Source organism: Aotus nancymaae, unplaced genomic scaffold (genome assembly GCF_030222135.1).
Source record: "Aotus nancymaae isolate 86718 unplaced genomic scaffold, 86718_ANA_hifiasm-v0.15.2.pri h1tg000004l, whole genome shotgun sequence".
Classification (NCBI taxonomy): domain Eukaryota; kingdom Metazoa; phylum Chordata; class Mammalia; order Primates; family Aotidae; genus Aotus; species Aotus nancymaae.
The window spans coordinates 38,401,976-38,421,091 of record NW_026988415.1 but is presented as its reverse complement, the minus strand read 5'-3'; the positions used below and the strand labels follow the sequence as shown (position 1 = coordinate 38,421,091).

Sequence of the window (19,116 nt, the reverse complement as noted above, 5' to 3'; positions counted from 1 at the left end):
GGGAGGCTTGTCATGAATGCCAGATGCTGGACTGGGAAAAGTGGTGAGAACTGAAGTCAGATTGCAAAGGGGCTAAGGAGGGAGTGGACAGTGAAGAAATGGCACAGTAGACGTCATTCATTTTTTAAAGAAGTTTGGTAGGAAAGGGGTGAAAAGGATAGGGGAGGAAAAGCAGCCTAGAAGAGCAGAGAAAGAGAAAAAGGTGGGGAGTGGATACAGAAGCAAGAGAAGCTAGTAGGTAATGAATGTGGAAGGAAAATAGTTCAGAAGTTGGGATTTTAACTAATTAAATGAATTATCCTAACTATAACATATACCTGTTGATCTTGTAGCATAGTCAAAGATGGAAATATTGGCTCTAACCAAAATGGTAGACTAAAAGGGTTTAGTGCCTGGAACAAGGAGCTGCTGCCCACTGCGTTAGTGCAGGTACTGGAAAGAGAGTAAACTTGGGTAGGCATAAAGGACACTGGATGCAGCCCTGGACACCTGGATAATCCATTGGCCAGGAATCAGAAGAGAGCTACCTTTTTCCCTTGCTTTTTTAGTCTTCCTAGAGGCGCATAAGAATGTTTCCTCTTGCTTTAACTGGTTATTACCTGAGTGCAGGCCAATTCGAATTCGGACTGGCACCTCTGGCATGTGCCGCATCTTGAAAGTGCCCACAGAGCTCAGGATATCTAAGGACATGTTTGCAATCTCAGCTGCATGCCTACTGCCATTCCTCTTTGGGAGGCCTGAGGCCACCATGTAAGCATCTCCAATGGTCTCTACCTGGGAATTAGGAAAAACAGAATTAGCAAGCAACTTATTTGTGCTTCTTTTTTTTTTTCACAGAGCTATAAGGGTATGATGGAGGCCAGGTGGTCTTCTTGTAAAGTGAGAAAGGCAGAGAGGGGCTGTCAATGGTCCACAAGTCTGGCTGCCTGTTAGAATTGCTTAAGGAGCTTTAAAAATACTGAAGTCTAGACCCCACACCAACAGATTCTAAAATAAGTGTAGCTATCTCACAGGCACATGATTGACCTTAGAAAAATATCAGGTTCAGAGACATTTGTGGGGAAGAGAAAAGGGAGATTTCTGGGACCGTCCCTAGGGTGTCCATGGGGGAGCATCTTAGGAGAAGGTGCCTATGATGCTCCCCAGCAAACATTTCTACAGATTATTTGGGGTAAATAAGCAAGGGCAGCCTTTAGGCAAATATAGAGAAAGGAAAAGGAAGAACAAGCCTGTTGCCTCTGCTTTTCCTTGCCAATATGATGAAGTTAGTTTTGCAGGCCTATTGGATATGAGAATTGAGTCTTTTCCCACCAGTTACCTCCTCCTCTCCTACTGCTGCCTCCCTGAGGAGCAGCGGTACTGGCCCTCAACTGCTTTGCAGGGGATGGTTAGAGCTAGACACTTGGAAATAAAGGCAAACCTATGCTACTCACCTTCCCCACAGAAGTGTGCTCATTCTTTTAGATAATAGTAAGTTGAAACTTTTCGGGTAAATCTAAGCTGAAATAACTTTTGATGAAATGTGCCAGTCAGACTGTGCTACTACAAGTTTGAATCCACTTTAAACCCATGTTTTCCTAGAGAACTGCACTTGCAGAATACAACAGCTGAGAACATGAAACTCTGTTTATGCTATCTTGGTTAGTATCTAAGATTCAACGCTTACAAACTGTGTGGCCACGGGCAAATCACTTAATGTCTCTGTACTTCAGTATCCTTATCTGTAAGATAGTGATAATGATAGTAAAAACTTCATAGGGTTTTCAAGGACTAAATAATTTAATATATGTCAAAGCATTTAAAACCTGCCTATTGGATGATAATATATATTTAGTTCAAGCTATCACCATCATCATCATCATCAAATAGGTACATTTTGAAACCACCCTTGGAACTGTGGGTATGATTCAACTCCAGAGAAAGAAGTTTAGCAATCAGCAATAGGCTCCTCATCATGAATTTCTATAGCCAATAACAGTGATCCTATCAATCTATAGGACTGTCTGCTTCAACATGTTTCCATCCAAGTTCTCCCTTACCGTGTGCAATGTGAGGAAAGGATCCCTGCCCTCAGATAGGCATGCCAGCCTGCACACAGGAAGGAAAGATTACAATGCAAATGCTATATGGAAGGGAAAGTCAGTGGCTGGACATTATCAGAAATTAGTGGTTGACCCTTTAGCTTTGATGAGTCAGTCACCCAGGAGTCCCTAAGGATATGGATGAGAAGATTAGAAGAGCAGGGAGCATGGGCAGGCATGCTTGTGTGTGCAGACTGCTGTGGAAAATTGTGAGTTTTATCAGCCAACATAAGGATGCTGAAAGGGAAAAGGAGGTGTAGAAAGTGGTGCAGCTGAGATGCAGATAGTGGCAGAAGAACTGAAACTGAATCACTAGCTTCATAATTCTACAGTAGCCTTCTCACTTCCATTTCAGATTATCAAGTACCAGAGGAGGTGATTCACATTTTACAGGTAAAGAAAATGAAAATACAAATGAGTTTGGTCATTTGCTGCTGGTTCAATTTTTATTTCCTTTGCTCTGTGTTGTTTTTAATAAACAGGGATGAAAAAAATAAATTTCACTTTTGGATTCATATAGCCCTGCTCTGTTCTGAGAACAGCCCATTAACTACCTACTGCAACCATTACATACCAAAATATCTAATGGCCTTATTACTAAGATCCCCAACAATTGTTTGAACAGAATCAGCTGGATCGATTAAACCAGTAGCTGTGTTACAGCCCACGCTGAATCATCTTTGATTTTAGTTTCAACTGAATTAGCTTTCAGTGATTTGTTTTTCTCTTCAGGCTTCTTGACTTCAACAAGTTAAGACAGGTACTCTGATTCCATGGATTTTTCCTGCACCGTGGTTTCCATGTGTGCTTCTTGATTAGCTTGCAGCTCCTGCTGATTGACAGGTATGATGTTTATTTGTGAGCCCTATTTCAGTGGCTTGGCCTAGCCCCGAGGCTCTCTACCTGACCTGAAAGGGCCCTGTCTAATCTGAGATAAACACACTTTCTTGTGTGTGATTTGAGAGCTAGAACATTTCAGACTACTGTGAAGGATCCAATGAATGGAGCTACTCATTCTCCAGCTCTACTTTGGTCCTGGGACAAAGAAGCTGTCTAAAGTTTAGGATGCCTGGGGCATCTTTCTCCATCAATGAGACAAGTATCCATGATGCACACAACATAGAAATGTCCCTACACAGCTATGAGATTTTTAGTCATTTTTTGCCTAGAGACAAGATAACATATATAAACAAAGGTAAGGAAGCATGGCACGAAAATGAGTCAATGTAGTCATTTTGCAAACTCTAATAGAAAGAGTAAAAATTCACAGGTTGGAGGAGTGAGAGATGGTGGGAACAGGGGCTTAAAACTCTACAATTAATCACTTCCCCAGACCTCAGACCATAGGCAGACTTTCAGTTACCCTGTAGCAATCACAAAGAGCCTTAAGTCTACTATTCCCCTGCTGTAATGCCAAGTTCCCTCCTGTATAAAACAGTACCCAAAGGAGCATATCAAATTTTTATAGCACGTATTGGATCTACACAAACCTTCCCAAGATGAACTCTGTAGCAGTCACCAACTATAGGCAAAACACCAATACTTCTTCTTTAGCCCTTTCAGTGCCTAGTACAGTACTGCCTACACTATGAGTACTCAGTCACTGATGTGCAATAACTCTCTTGGTCCCAACATCTTCTTAGTCCCAATTCTAGAAAAAAAGCTCAGAAGAAATCTGACTGGCAATCTTTTGGTGGGTTGAAAGTTGTTATTTTGTAAACTGGGAAATTATATGCATTCTATCTGGCCTTCATTTCCAATGACATACCAATGGAAGGGGTGTACTATTTCAATCTTTATTCCTAAATAACAACATTCTATCAATTATATTCTTCAGTTTTGGAATATACATGGATGGGCCTCATATAAAAATTTCACTATGGAATATATTTTTCTGCTAATTAACCTACCTTGTAGACATCATGACTGCCAATTATCGCATCAAAGAGTGTGTACAGGTCATTCAGAAGATCCACCACCTCAATGGGCTCACTCATGGCTGAAATGGTTGTGAAGCCCACAATGTCGCTGAAGTACAAGGTGACCAGGTCAAAGCCCTCAGGTTCAACTGTGCAGCCCTTTTTGAGAGATTCAGCAACTGATCTGAAAAGCAGACATAGCTATTCCTAAGAGGACACTGACCTCCCTTCATGCCACATACACCTGCTAAAAATACACCACATAAATCTCTAAAAATCACTGCTAATAAATGATGAGGAAGAACGTGTGACATGGCTGAAAATATTAATTTGCTAATTTATTCTACAAATAAGTATTAAGTGCTTACAATGGGTCAGGAACTGTGCTAGGTGCTGGAATACAGCACTGGACAGACCTGGTCTGTGACTTCATGTGGAGTGTTTTCAGTTCTCTATACTTCTAACTCAGCCCCCTGGGTAATGCTTCCAGGTGATTGCCCTTTCATGAGGCTAGTTTCCTCAATTATCTCCTAGAAGATTATGTCATAACATAATAAGGAACATACCCTGGAAAATTTGGAAATTGCAGCAACAGATAAGGTTTTCAACTAAGAGAGAAAAGACCTGAAAAAATGACCTTGCTACTTTCCTCTAGGAGCTCAAAGATCTGCTTTCTTTTAATTGGTCAACCTCCTAGCAAAGTCACGAAGTGACATACAGAAACATCAAGGCACAAAAACTAAAACGACCAGCATGATCTACAGGTAGTGGAAAATTAGAATGTGTGCTCTTCTCCCTTGGTTTCCAATTCTACTTTGATTTGAAGGTGTGACTCAAGCCCACTAGGAGGAGAGTGGGTGCAGGACAAGGGGAGGGAGCAGTTAGTTGATGGGTAATTTTTTTCGTTTTTTTAATAGAACACACTGTTATAGGGATTCACACTCCTCAGGTGTTCTCACATACGGTGGTAGCATCTGTGTCAGAAGCTTTTCCGTTTTCTGTTTTTCAATTTCTAGCTCTTCAGTCCGCTCCCGAATCAAATCTTCCAAGTTGCTAGAATATTGCTCCAACATCCGAAGCATAGAATCAATGATATTGGTCTTCTTCCCTTTATTAAAAGTTTTAAACTGGAAGTAAAATAGAAAAGGCAACCAGAAAATGCTTATTCCTCGAACTCAGAGATGATCGAGCAGGTCCCCTTATCACAAATCCATTTCACTAAGATGCCAGGGCAAGAAAGGTGAACCCAGATAAAAATAGGAAAAGTCACCACCCACTCTCACTGTCACCCTGACCCATATACAAGGCACTGCCACTGCACCCCTGCCCCCGCCCCCCCTCACCAGTAGTTTTTCCCCTACCTTTCTGGTTCTTTCAAGTCTGAGCAAAGGTGCTCTGAGCAGGCTCCTTCAGTTCTGAGATGCTATCACATGAATAGTAGCCACTTAAAAGGCAAAGGATTTGGTATTGAACCTAGGCGAATTGTGTGTGAGGTAAGGGAGAAGAGGGCCAAAATTGCCATTTTACTCTTCTGGATCATCAGTCTACTAAATCATCCTTATCCTCAAATGCTACTCTGTTGCCAGTTTTTGAACAGTGAGAGGTTCCTTGACCTCTTACAGAGGGCTCAAGATCCACATGATAACATCAACCCCTGTTTCTTACCATGGATCCAAGAATAGTGGTGTCTTCTAGCACCTGTCCTTCGAGTCAGTCTGAGTCATGTAAAATTCAACTGATTTTGCCCCCATTCTATCCCCTGATGCCTTAGAGTTGTCTGCATGTCACAAATTTTCAATATGTCCTTTTAGGACCTTGTCTTATCTACAGTAACAGGGAGCCAGGCATAGCATTAGAATCGTGAGGGGTAGCCCCTCTGTACTGCTATAGTCAACATGCACATGGCCTTGTTCACAACAACAAAAAATCTGTGGCAGTTTTGCTAACCAGAAATCTAGGGCTCTGTCCCAATGAACCTCTTATATATAGCTGGTCCACACATGCTCCACCTAGCACCCAATGCCCCAATGCCAACACTAGGAGTTTCCCTTCTGAGCCTGGTTCATATCTGCACGTCCACCAAAGTCCTGGGGATAACCTCCTAGCCAGTTTAGATCCTTTGGGCTCCCCCTATTGCCTAACCCAGGGAACCTCCCTCTCCTCCTCCTCCCACTTAAGTTTTATTAACTGCAGGAAGTTAGGAGGGTAGCCTTGTCATCAGACAGTCTAAACTTCCACTGAAGCATTTTAGTGAGGGCAGCTCTAGCAATGTCTTGTTTGAAAGTCTCATGATGTACACTCCCCCTATCTATCACTGGCTTCTCTGCTGCCTTCTGAAATAACATCTCTAGCATCAACACAGGGGCAAATGCTCTTTCTCCTGCCTCATGGTAAAGTTTTAGAAATTTGACCTTCATGGTCCTTCGCCTTTTCCATACTATTGAACACCTGTTTGAGTGTCCTCAAGAAACTCAGCCAGACTAATGGAGGCATTGTTAGCTGGGGACACGGATGACTTCATATGCAGGGCCCCTCAGGCTTTCAATCCAACTCTTTCTTTCTTTCCGCCTCAGATACCTGCCACTCATAAAGCATCTCAGTGCTGTACTCCAGCCAGGCACAAAAGCCTCTCTGCCAGAGCTGACACAGCACTCATGGAGAGCACCCTCAGTTTTGGTGTCCTGTAATTTCAAGAAAGCCTAAACTGCATGCTCCAACATTGGAATTGCACCTTAGCTTCTGTAACAGGGCTCACTCCGTCCTTTCCTTCACTCGCCTTCCCTCCTGGTTGCTGGATCGTGAACTCCACTTCCAGTGGAACATTTACTATATACCAGTAATGTGCTGAATGCTTTGCATGCATTATTTCACTGGATTCTCACATACAAACGGGTGAGATAGGCACTCTTATTTTAATTTTATAGCTAGAGAAACTAAGACATAAAGAGAGTAAGTAACTCATTTTATGATTCTACCTCTAGGGAAAGAATCACACTCTTTAGAAATTCAGTATCTTAGGGAGAATGGTTATCACTTTTCATGTACCCCATTGCCTGGGAACTTAAGGAATCTCCTGCTTTGGCATGCCACATCTGCATGTTCTTTCTTTCATCTCGAACACCCTTTCAAACACCCATATTTTTCCTGACCTTTCAAAAACAACCCGAAATTACCTAATTGGTACACTCATCAAAGTTCTCTGGGATCTCCAAAGTAAACATGTCTCTGTGAGGAGCCTCAGCTATTCCATAATACCCATCATCTAATAGTTTCAATGTCATTGCCTTAAAAATGCCTGATGATTCAACTCCATCTCTAAAAGGTTGATTAGGCCAGATTGTGGATGGTCTTGCACAGAGATTCAGATGCAGAAGAAAATTAGAGCCAATCTTTCGGCTCTTGGAGGATGTGCTGATGACACTCCAGCATCAAGGGCCTCAAAGTTGCCACTCCCAGGCTGTTTCTTCGAGAGGAATGCCCTAACCTCTTGCAAGAGGTTCATTCCACAATATGACAAGGACCCAAGGAGTTAGCCTTGTGTAGACTGACTTTAGGATGGCTCCTGGGCAATAAGATTCAGAGTTTTTACCTGGTTAAATATTTCATCAAAAGTTGGTCGTTGTTCTGCAGCCTCAGCCCAGCACTGCTTCATCAGCTGGAGACATTCTGGAGGGGCATGCTCAGGAGGAACTACTGGTCTGTACACAGGAGGAGGCTTCTTAAGTCTGTTTATGATTTCTGTCCAGATGCAAGAAGAGTAAATTTACAAATCATGGAAAAAAGCACCAAGATTTGGCAAAGGTAACTGACTTTTAGCCAAGAAGGGGCTGGTTAGGAGATAACACAGAAGGGCCACCTCCTTTGCTCTCTCTTAGGTGGCCTGAATATAGATTACATTTGAGCAAAAGCTACATCAGGCAATGAGGGAGGGGTGAGAAATTAATCAGTTGGACGCTTGGTATTATTTAGGCACAACTTTATTCTGCTTTTGCTAGGTTTTAGATACTGCCTATCTGATATCAATTCTAATGCTGTAACTTCAGTGACCTGGCTCCCCTCACCCATCCCCAATCATCTAAGCCTTCCAATCCCCACAATAGACCCACTTAACTCTCCTTACAAAGCCAGGCCCAGCCCAGGTCCAGATCTCTACCTGGTGTCTAGGCAAAGGGAATTAAGAACTGCAGTCAACAGTTCAAGGCCTCATCAAGATCCTCCTGTTGCTGGACCGTGAACTCCACTTCCTGTGGAACATTTAGTATATACTAGTAATGTGCTGAATGCTTTGCATGTATTATTTCACTGGATTCTCACATAAAAACAGGTGAGGTAGGCACTCTTATTTTAATTTCATAGCTTGGGAAACTCAGACATGAAGAGAGTTATTTACTTCATTTACTAGGTCACATGGCTAGTAAGTGACAGAGTCCAAATTTAAACCCAGGCAATCTCAATCTGTTACACTGTCCTGCTTCCAAATGTCTCAGACTTCAACTGGGAATTCTTAGACTCCCTACTTAGACCCAACAGCCATAGTGACAAAAGGCCTAGATCAGTCAGACTGACCTGTTTATAAAAAGAAAAACTCCCTGGCAGCAGGAAAAAAAATCGTTATCGCTCAGTATCCCCAGCAACCCACAGGGGGCCTCAAACTGATCTCTCGGCTTCCAGCCTACCCTTCTCCAAACCTTTTCTAAAACACAGATCTGGCCCTGTCACTTTCTTACTCAGAAGCCTTTTATGACTCCCCATCACCCGCAGAGTAAAATCCAGGCACTTGCCCCTATCTCTTCAGGCTCATTTCTCATCTTTAGTCCCCTCCCCACCACCTCCGAGTCTAATCACCACATCAGGAACCAAGCTTTGGTTGCCTCGCCAGTATGCCCTTCCCACCCCGAATTGGCTATAACACTCCAACAGTGCTGCTTTATACCCTAATATGAGCCCCTTGCCTCCATAAAAGAATTTCAGCGATTGCCTCTGACTTCTCAGCTCCTTGTGACATCACCATTCTGTTCCTTTAACCCAGGTCAGGCTGTAACAGTAATGGTTTCTCCATTACAGCATCTTGTTCTCAGTACAACGGATTCCATAAGAATGTACTCCCTGAAACTTGACTGTCCCATTCATTCTCTGGCAGATGGAGTCTTTGTCCCTTTCTCAGAACACCATCAAGTTGAATGGGTCACCTCTCTGCTTAGGCACAGCATGATTCATGCCCTTGAGGAGCTCACAGTCCAATTGCAATAAACACTGGCAAACAATATAAGTGCTCTAGCTGAGATAGGCACTTGTGAGTACAGAAAAGACACCTGACCCATACTAAAGAAGTCAGAGAGGGTTTCCCAGAGAAGATGATATGAGTTGGATGAGGCAAGGTTGGGAAGAGGTCGGAAAATTCCAGGTGTTGTGAATAGTATGTGAAAAGGCACAGAGATGGGAGAGATCGTGATACTTGCAGGGCCCTGCCAGTCATGTGGTTTAGCTGGGATATGGAGAGTGACAGAAGATAAACCTCAAGAGGTAGCTAGGGGCCAGAATGTGAATGGCCTTGTATTTCATGGGAGGAAGCTCACCTTCATTTAACCAGTGATGAGGAACAGTTAGAGGTCTTTAAGTAGAGGAATGATGTAGGACCCTGAGTGGGACAAAGGCTAGCTAAGTGGTTTTAGTTTTTCTTTTTTTTTTTTTTTCATTTTTAAAAGATTTTATCTTGAAATAAATTTAAACTTCCAGAAAAGTTGTAAAAATAGTACAATCACCTGTACACCTTCATTCAGCTTCCCCTATTGTTAATAACTTACAGAACCACTGTACAAAGGAAATTAACATTTATACAATAATATTACTAGGGTTCTTATTTGAATTTCATCAGTTTTCCCTTAATGTCCTTTTTCTGTTCCACAATCCAGTTCAAGATTCCATATTGCATGTGATTGTTGTGTCTTTTTCTCTTTCAGTCTGTGATAGTTCTTCATTCTTTTCCTGTCTTTCATGACTTAGATTATTTGGATTCATCCTAGCCAGTTATTTTGTAGAATGTCTCTCAGCTGGGGTTTGTCTAAAGTTTTCTCATTATTTTCTCATTATCAGATTGAGGTTATGTATTTTTTTTGTCAAGAATAACACTGAGGTGACATTGTGCCCTTCTTAGTGTATCGTGTCAAGGCGTACATGACGTGGATGTGCCATATTACTGGTAATAGCTTATTATTATTTTTTTAATTTTACTTTAGGTTCTGAGGTACATGTGCAGGTCATGCAGGGTTGCTGCATAGGTGCATACATAACCAGGCGGTTTGCTGCCTCTATTCCTCCTTCATCTATATCCAGCATTTCTCCCCATGTTATCCCTCCCCACCCTCCCACTGCCTGCTGTCCCTCCCCAGCTCCACCCAACTGCCCCCGTATGTGATGCTCCTCTCCCTGAGTCTACATGTTCTGATTGTTCAACACCAGCCTATGAGTGAGAACATGCAGTGTTTGGTTTTCTGTTCTTGTGTCAGTTTGCTGAGAATGATGGTTTCCAGGTTCATCCACGTCCCTACAAAGGACACGAACTCATCATTTTTTATGGCTGCATAGTATTCCATGGTGTATATGTACCACATTTTCCCTGTCCAGTCTATCATCGATGGGCATTTGGGTTGGTTCCAGGTCTTTGCTATTGTACACAGGGCTGCATTGAACACACGTGTGCATGTGTCCTTATAGTAGAACACTTTATAGTCCTTTGGGTATATACCCAGTAATGGGATTGCTGGGTCAAATGGAATTTCTATTTCTAGATCCTTGAGGAATTGCCACACTGTCTTTCACAATGGTTGAACTAATTTACACTCCCACCAACAGTGTAAAAGTGTTCCTATTTCTCCACATCCTCTCCAGCATCTGTTATCTTCAGATTTTTTAATGATCGCCATTCTAACTGGCATGAGATGATACCTCAATGTGGTTTTGATTTGCATTTCTCTAATGACCAGTGATGATAAGCATTTTTTCATATGTTTATTGGCCTCACATATGTCTTCTTTTGAGAAGTGTCTGTTCATATCCTTCACCCACTTTTGAATTGGTTTTTTTAATTTTGTTTTCTGTTTTTCTTGTGAATCTGTTTTAGTTCTTTGTAGATTCTGGATATTAGCCCTTTGTCAGATGGGTAGATTGCAAAAATTTTTTCCCATTCTGTTGGTTGCTGGTTCGCTCTAATGATTGTTTCTTTTGCTGTACAGAAGCTCTGAAGTTTAATTAGATCCCATTTGTCTGTCTTGGCTTTTGTTACCATTGCTTTTGGTGTTTTAGTCATGAAGTCCTTGCCTATGCCTATGTCCTGGATGGTTTTGCCTACATTTTCTTCTAAGGTTTTTATGGTGTTAGGTTTTATGTTTAAATCTTTAATCCATCTGGAGTTAATTTTAGTGTAAGGTGACAGAAAGGGGTCCAGTTTCTGCTTTCTGCACATTGCTAGCCAGTTTTCCCAACACCATTTATTAAACGTGGAGTCATTTCCCCATTGTTTGTTTTTTTTCAGGTTTGTAAAAGATCAGATGGTTGTAGATGTGTGGTGTTGCTTCCAACGCCTCTGTTCTGTTCCATTGGTCTATGTCTCTGTTTTGGTACCAGTACCATGCTGTTTTGATTACTGTAGCCTTGTAGTATAGTTTGAAGTCTGGCAGTGTGACGCCTCTGGCTTTGTTCTTTATGCTTTGGATTTTTTTTGGCTATGCGGGCTCTCTTTTGGTTCCACATGAAGTTTAAAGTGGTTTTTTCAAGTTCTGTGAAGAAGGTCATTGGTAGCTTGATGGGGATAGCATTGAATCTATAAATTACTTAGGGTAATATTGCCATTTTCATGATGTTGATTCTTCCTAACCATGAGCATGGAATGTTTTTCCATCTGTTTGTGTCCTCTGTTATTTCCTTGAGCAGTGGTTTGTAGCTCTCCTTGCAAAGGTCCTTTACATCCTTTGTTAGTTGTATTCCTAGGTATTTTATTCTCTTTGTAGCAATTGTGTATGGCAGTTCATTCTTGATTTGGCTCTCTTTAAGTCTGTTATTGGTATACAGGAGTGATTGTGATTTCTGCACATTGATTTTGTATCCTGAGATTTTGCTGAAGTTTGAGGAGATTTTGGGCTGAGATGATGTGGTCTTCTAAATATACAATCATGTCGTCTGCAAATAGAGACAGTTTGATTTCCTCCTTTCCTAATTGAATACCCTTTATTTCTTTTTCTTGCCTGATTGCTCTGGCTAGAACTTCCAATAGTATATTGAATAGGAGTGATGAGAGAGGGCATCCTTGTCTAGGGCCTGATTTCAAAGGGAATGCTTCCAGCTTTTGCCCGTTCAGTATGATATTGGCTGTAAGTTTGTCATAAATAGCTTTTATTATTTTATGATACGTTCTATTGATACCTATTTTATTGAGAGATTTGGCATGAAGGGCTGTTGAATTTTGTCAAAGGGCTTCTCTGCATCTATTGAGATAATCATGTGGTTTTTGTCTCTGGTTCTGTTTAAGTGATAGATTACGTTTATGGATTTGCATATATTGAAACAGCCTTGCATCCCAGGATGAAGCCTACTTGATAGTGATGAATAATCTTTTTGATGTGCTGTTGCATTTGGTTTACCAGTATTTTATTGAAGATTTTTGCATCTGTGTTCATCATGGATATTGGCCTGAAGTTTTCTTTTTTGGTTGAGTCCCTGCCTGGTTTTGGTATTAGGATGATATTGGTCTCATAAAATGAGTTAGGGAGGATTCCCTCTTTTTGTATTGTTTGGTATAGTTTCAGAAGGAATGGAACCAGCTCCTCTTTGTATGTCTGGTAGAATTCAGCTGTGAACCCTTCTGGACCTAGACTGTTTTTGGTTGGTAGGCTATTGATTGCTGCCTCAACTTCAGCCCTTCTTGTTGGTCTATTCAGGGTTTCAACTTCTTCCTGGTTTAGTCTTGGTAGAGTACAAGTGTCCAGAAATTTATCCATTTCTTTCAGATTTACTGGTTGTGTGCATAGAGTCATTTTTAGTAATCTCTGCTGGTAGTTTGTATTTCTGTGGAATTGGTGGTGATAACCCCTTTATCATTTTTTATTGCATCTATTTGATTATTCTCTCTTTTCTTTTTTATTAATCTGGCTAGCAGTCTGTCTACTTTGTTGATCTTTTCAAAAAACCAGCTCCTGGATTTATTGATTTTTTGAAGGGTGTTTTGTGTCTTTATCTCCTTCAGTTTGGCTCTGATCTTAGTTATTTCTTGTCTTCTGCTAGCTTTTGGGTTTTTTTATCTTGTTCCTCTAGCTCTTTCAATTTTGATAATAGGGTGTTGATTTTAGATCTTTCCTCATTTCTTATGTGGGCATTTATTGCTATAAATTTCCCTCTTGACACTGCTTTAAAGGTGTCCTAGAGATTCTGATAAGTTGTGTCTTCATTCTGATTGGTTTTGAAGAACTTTATTTCTGCCTTCATTTCATTGTTTATCCAGTCGACACTCAGAAGCAAGTTGTTCAATTTCTACGTAGTTGTGTGTATTTGAGTTTCTTAATCCTGAGCTCTAATCTGATTGTGCTGTGATCTGTTAGACTGTTTGTTATAATTTCCATTCTTTTGCATTTGCTGAGGAGTGATTTGCTTACAATTATGTGGTCAGTTTTACAGGAAGTGCAATGTGGTGCTGAAAAGAATGTATATTCTGTGGATTTGGGGTGGAGCGTTCTGTATGTGTCTGTTATGTCTGCTTGGTCCAGCTCTGCATTCAAGTCCTAGATGTCCTTGTTAATTTTCTGTCTTGTTGATCTGTCTAATATTACCAGTGGAGTTTTGAAATCTCCCACTATTATTGTGTGGGAGTCTAAATCTCCTTCTAGGTCGTTAAGAACTTGCTTTATGTATGTGGGTGCTCATGTGTTAGGTGCATATATATTTAGGATAGTTAGCTCTTTTTGTTGGATTGATCCTTTTACCATTATGTATTACCCTTCTTTGTCTCTTTTGATCTTTGTTGGTTTGAAGTCCATTTTATCAGAAACTAGGATTGCCACCCCTGCTTTTTTCTGTTGTTGTTCTCCATTTGCTTGGTAAATCTTCTTCCATCCCTTTATTCTGAGTCTATGTGTGTCTTTGTACATGAGATGGGCTTCCTGAATACAGCACACCAATGGGTCTTGACTTTTTATCCAGTTTGCCAGTCTGTGTCTTTTGATTGGGGCATTTAGGCTGTTTACATTCAATGTTAATATTGTTATGTGTGAATTTGATCCTGCCATTTTGTTACTGGCTGGTTTTCTTGCCCGTTAGTTGACTCAGTTTCTACATTGAGTTTTTGGTCTTTACCATTTGGTGTACTTTTGCAGTGGCTGGTACCAGTTCCTTTCCATGTTTAGTGCTTCTTTCAGGAGCTCTTGTAAGGCAAGTCTGGTGGTGACAAAATCTCTCAGTAGTTGCTTGTCTGTAAAGGATTTTATTTCTCCTTCATTTATGAAGCTTAGTTTGGCTGGATAGGAAATTCTGGGTTGAAAGTTCTTTTCTTTAAGGATGTTGAATATTGGCCCCCACTCTCTTCTGGCTTGTAGAATTTCTGCTGAGAGATCTTCTGTGAGTCTGATTGGCTTCCCTCTGTGGGTGACCTGACCTTTCTCTCTGGCTGCCCTTAGCATTTTTTCCTTCATTTCAACCCTGATGAATCTGATGATTATGTGCCTTGGTGTTGCTCTTCTTGAGGAATATTTTTGCGGAGTTCTCTGTATTTCTTGGATTTGAATGTTGGACTATCTTGCTAGGCTGGGGAAGTTCTCCTGGATAATATCTTGGAGCATGTTTTCCAGCTTGGATTCATTCTCCCCATCACATTCAGGTACACCAATCAAGTGTAGATTAGGTCTTTTCACCCATATTTCTTGGAGGCTTTGTTCATTTCTTTTCACTCTTTTTTCTCTTGTCTTGCCTTCTCTTTTTATTTCATTGAGTTGATCTTCAATCTCTGATATCCTTTCTTCTGCTTGATCAATTCAGCTATTAAAACTTGTGTTTGCTTCACGTAGTTCTCGTGCTGTGTTTTTCAGCTCCATCAAGTCGTTTATGTTCTTCTCTAAGCTGGTTATTCTAGTTAGCATTTCGTCTAACCTTTTTACAAGGTTTTTAGTTTCTTTGCATTGGGTTAGAATGTGCTCCTTTAGGTCAGAAAAGTTTGCTATTACCCACCTTCTGAAGCCTGTTTCTGTCAATTCATCACACTCTTTCTTGGTCATGTTGTGTTCCCGTGTGGATGAGGAGTTGTGATCCCTTGAAGGAGAAGAGGCATTCTGGTCTTTGATGGTTTCGTCTTTTTTGCACTGTTTTTTTTCCCATCTTTGTGGTTTTACCTGGCTCTGATCTCAGGGAACTGCTTGATGAGGTTGCTTGTCTGCCTGTCGAGGTGCTACTGGGTTTCCACGGACTCCTTCAGGTTACTAGGTAGGCTTCTTGTGTGTTTTTTGTTTACACTGGGAGGTTAGGCCCACCTCTTCCACTGACCTGGAGGCACTGCTGGGTGGTCAAGAACACCGTCCCATTACTATGTAGGCTTCCTGTGTTTTGTGTTAAGACATGAAGCCTAGTCACGCCTCTTTAATGGTGGGTTGCGCCTTTTCTCCACGGAACTGGATCATTCAGGGTTCAGCTCAGACTGAGGCACTGGCTGTGTAACCCACTTGAGTTAGTGCTTCAGCCCTCTGGAGTTTGTGGGGTAGGGTAGGGACCCACCCAGTCGCACCGTCTGTCTCCCCGCTTTCAGCTCCCTCTCTCTCTGGTCATGGGGGAGGGGCCTGCCCAACTGCTCCACCTGTCTTCCCGCTTTCAGCTCCCTCTCTCTCCAGGCAGGGGGAGGGGGTGATAGCTCGGTCCACAGTATCTCCCGGTCGGCTTATGGGCTTATGCGTTTGCTTAGATCTGTGCAACAATCCAGGACACTGTCCTGGATTATTATTCAACTCTGCACTTGTAATTCCTGGCACTTGACTGGCAAAGATCTCCTGTTCTGTGGATTGCTGAGGCTTTGGGAAAAGTGCTGTATCTGGACTGTGGTGCCAAGGGGGAGCCTCCAACTCACAGGTCAGATGCACTTTCTGGGTGAAGCAGCACCCCTCCCCACCTCCATCTGCCCTGTCTGGGCTTTGCTCACCATCCGACCAGACCCATTGAAATGCACCTGGTACCTCAGTTGGAGCTAGGATATGTCTCAATTTCTGCATCTCTCTTGCTGGGTGTTGTGCACTGGAGTTGTGTCTATTTGGCCATCTTGTTCCACTCTTTGATAATAGCTTATGATTGGTAATCTTGATTGCTTGGTTAAGGTGGTATCTACAGGATCCTCTACTTGTAAACTCTATTTTTTCCATTTGCAATTTGTAAGTATCTTGTGGGTTCATACTTTGAGAATATACGTATCCTGTTTCCCCTCAAACATTTGTCTACTGATTTTGCCATTATTGATGGATAGCCTAATAGCCAAGTGTCTTGGTGGGAGATTAGGATGGAACCCTGGGGCATGTCACAGGGAAAAAGTGGTAAGGCCTTGACATCCAGGAGCATCATGAGGGATACTAAAATACTTGGCAGGGAGTGTCTCAAAGGAGTAGAGGGGACTGTGAAATTCAAAAGAAAAACAAAAAAGGATTGACATCAGTCTACTAAGCCATTGATTTATGTCATAGTCTGAAAAAGGACCAGCTTCTTGGGTGGGAAAATTTCTTCCAGATGCCTAAAGCTCTCTGGCTATAAGTCCCACCTCTACATAACTTGGGGTGCTTGCAGACTAACAGGCTCTTAGCACTAACACTCTGCTCTGTCACCCAGGCTGGAGTGCAGTGGCACAACCTCCGCTTACTGCAATCTCCGCCTCCCAGTCTCAAGCAATTGTCTGCCTCAGTCTCCCAAGTAGCTGGGATTACAGGCACCTGCCACCACACCTGGCTAATTTTTGTATTTTTAGTAGAGACGGGGTTTCACCACCTTGGCCAGGCCACTCTTGAACTCCTAACCTAGTGATCCACCCGCTCAGCCTCCCAAAGTGCTGGGATTACAGATGTGAGCCACTGCACCCGGTCGCACTAACACTCTTCTAGAAAATCATGACAGCCTGAGTTGGTCTGATGATCTCAGTCATGGTGGACTCCTGGGGCCCTTTTCTCACCTCACACTTACCTTGAGCAGGCAAATCCATCATGCAGAATGGGGTACCCCGGACCATCACTTCTTGCATGATAATGGCAAAGCTATAGACATCTCCTGCAAAAGAACCTAACCTGCTGCCTCTTGGGACTCTCAACAGTTCAGGGGCAGTCCACAGCAACTCTAAAAAGAAAGCATTGTGTGATGAATGCAGGGAGGATTAACTGACAACATCTGGAATGCCCTTAAGGGCTCTGAGCATGCTGTTTTATTGACTGCCTTATATTTTTATTAGACAGACTGCCATGCTAGTGCCCCCCACTCCCCGGGGATCTGAATCTATCCTTCTAAGGAATTATGAACAGAGAAAACATACTATTCTCTAAACCCCAGGACCATGCAGGCAGACACAGCAGCAATATGGGGAAGGGCACAGAAGCTCAGAGTATAGAAACTCTCTGGTGTTTGCTTTCTTGAGCCTGCAAGTAGCAGTTGGCAGGTTTCCAGGGAAAGGCAAGTGTGCTACCACACTGGTTGCCATGGATTTGCTGTTTGCTGAGATCTGTATGTGTTTGGTAATTTGATTGTGCTGGGGCTAAGAGATTCACAAGTTGCTTTCTCTAGGTCTCCTCTAAAATGATTAGAGGAACCTCAGCCTTCCTGTTCCTTGCAGTGCAAAAGGTGTAACAATTCCTTGAACTCAGTTCTGCAAATATTTGTTGAGGGTCTACTATCTACCAGGCACTGTGCTAGGTGCAGAGGTGGTGCCAGAGATGAATCAAACTTGAGGAGTTCACAAACCAGTAGGAAAGACAGACATATGTGCCCCTAACTGCAATAAAAGAGAGACAGTGATGAGGGCTACTATACAGTAAAGGGAAATGAATCAATTAAAGGCCAAAGTTAAACACCCATTGTGTGCTCTGCTGCATTTCATGCCCCATGGGGGGCAGAAGATTATTTCTGCTTTCAGAGTTTATGGCAGTGACAATGTCAGAAATTTTTCTTGGGGGGGGCACTGTAAGCAATATATAAAGAAATATATTTTAACAATATAAATTCAGTATTCAAAAGCTAGAAGAAGAGTGTTTTAGATTGAATTATATAAAGTTGCCATTTCTGTGAATCAAAAACGGGTAGATGTCAGCCATTTTTCAGTTTCAAACTAAAAAAAAAAAACTGAGCTGATTAAATTAATCCAGGAAGACTTCCTGGAAAAGTTAAATTTTAAATGTGCTTGTTAGGAAGGTCAAGGATGCAACTTTCTGGAGCTGAGAAGGTAAGGGCTTTGCAGGGAGAAAGAACAGTATGTACAAAAGAACAAGAGGCAGAAAGGAGCAAATTGTGGGTGGTGAGGGGGTTGTAAGCAGATTAACTTGGCTAAAGAGAAGGGCTCTGTTAAGAAATAATGAGAAATGAGAAATGGGGTTGATGCAGTGGGGGAGGGTGGGTGGCTGGAAGAATGGGGGCAGAAGGTGAGAGGCCCTGAGAGCCAAATGAAGGCATTTGGAGTGAATACAAAAGGCAGTAGGGGTGCTGGAGCTGGAGAGGGAATTGATGAAAGCCCTGTTCGGGAAGATTAATCTGGCAACCTGCACAAGCTGGACTGAAGGAGAAAGGCTGCAGTCAGGGAGACCGCTAGGAAGTTATTGCAGTAAGAGTGGGTAGTGAGGTGAGAGGGGCCTAAATGGGGGTGGGGGTAGCAGCAGCAACACAGGGACCCAGATACATTGGAAGGCTACAATGGAGAAGGAAGTGACAGGGCTAGGGATAGGCTCCCTGTGCCTTGAGAAGGAGAGGAGTTGGAGTAAACAACAAGGTGACATGCAGATAGTGAGTTTGGAGACAAATGTCTGCTATGGGTGACGGCATCAGGGGGAAAGTAGTGGCTAACTTTTCATCTTGTTAAATTTTGGGTATTGGGAAGAGAGTCCAAGAGACAAAGTCCTATGAAATAGGAA

At 42.3% G+C, this 19,116-nt stretch overlaps 1 protein-coding gene across 4 annotated transcripts in view; it reads right to left on the bottom strand.

The window, feature by feature from the left end:
• GUCY2F (guanylate cyclase 2F, retinal) overlaps nucleotides 1–19,116 on the bottom strand; it is a 115,540-nt gene that overhangs the window by 28,381 nt on the left and 68,043 nt on the right. For 3 of the 4 annotated variants that reach the window (XM_012451709.2, XM_012451710.2, XM_012451711.2), the window contains exons 11-15: nucleotides 17,189–17,338; nucleotides 7,590–7,738; nucleotides 4,964–5,127; nucleotides 3,992–4,184; nucleotides 600–774 (exon numbers count right to left, since the gene is read on the bottom strand). In XM_012451709.2, coding sequence (XP_012307132.1) covers nucleotides 600–774; nucleotides 3,992–4,184; nucleotides 4,964–5,127; nucleotides 7,590–7,738; nucleotides 17,189–17,338 — 831 coding nt within the window. Of the gene's footprint in view, nucleotides 1–599; nucleotides 775–2,719; nucleotides 2,911–3,991; nucleotides 4,185–4,963; nucleotides 5,128–7,589; nucleotides 7,739–17,188; nucleotides 17,339–19,116 lie in introns of those variants that run through there. The other variant, XM_012451712.2, reaches the window with a different exon arrangement.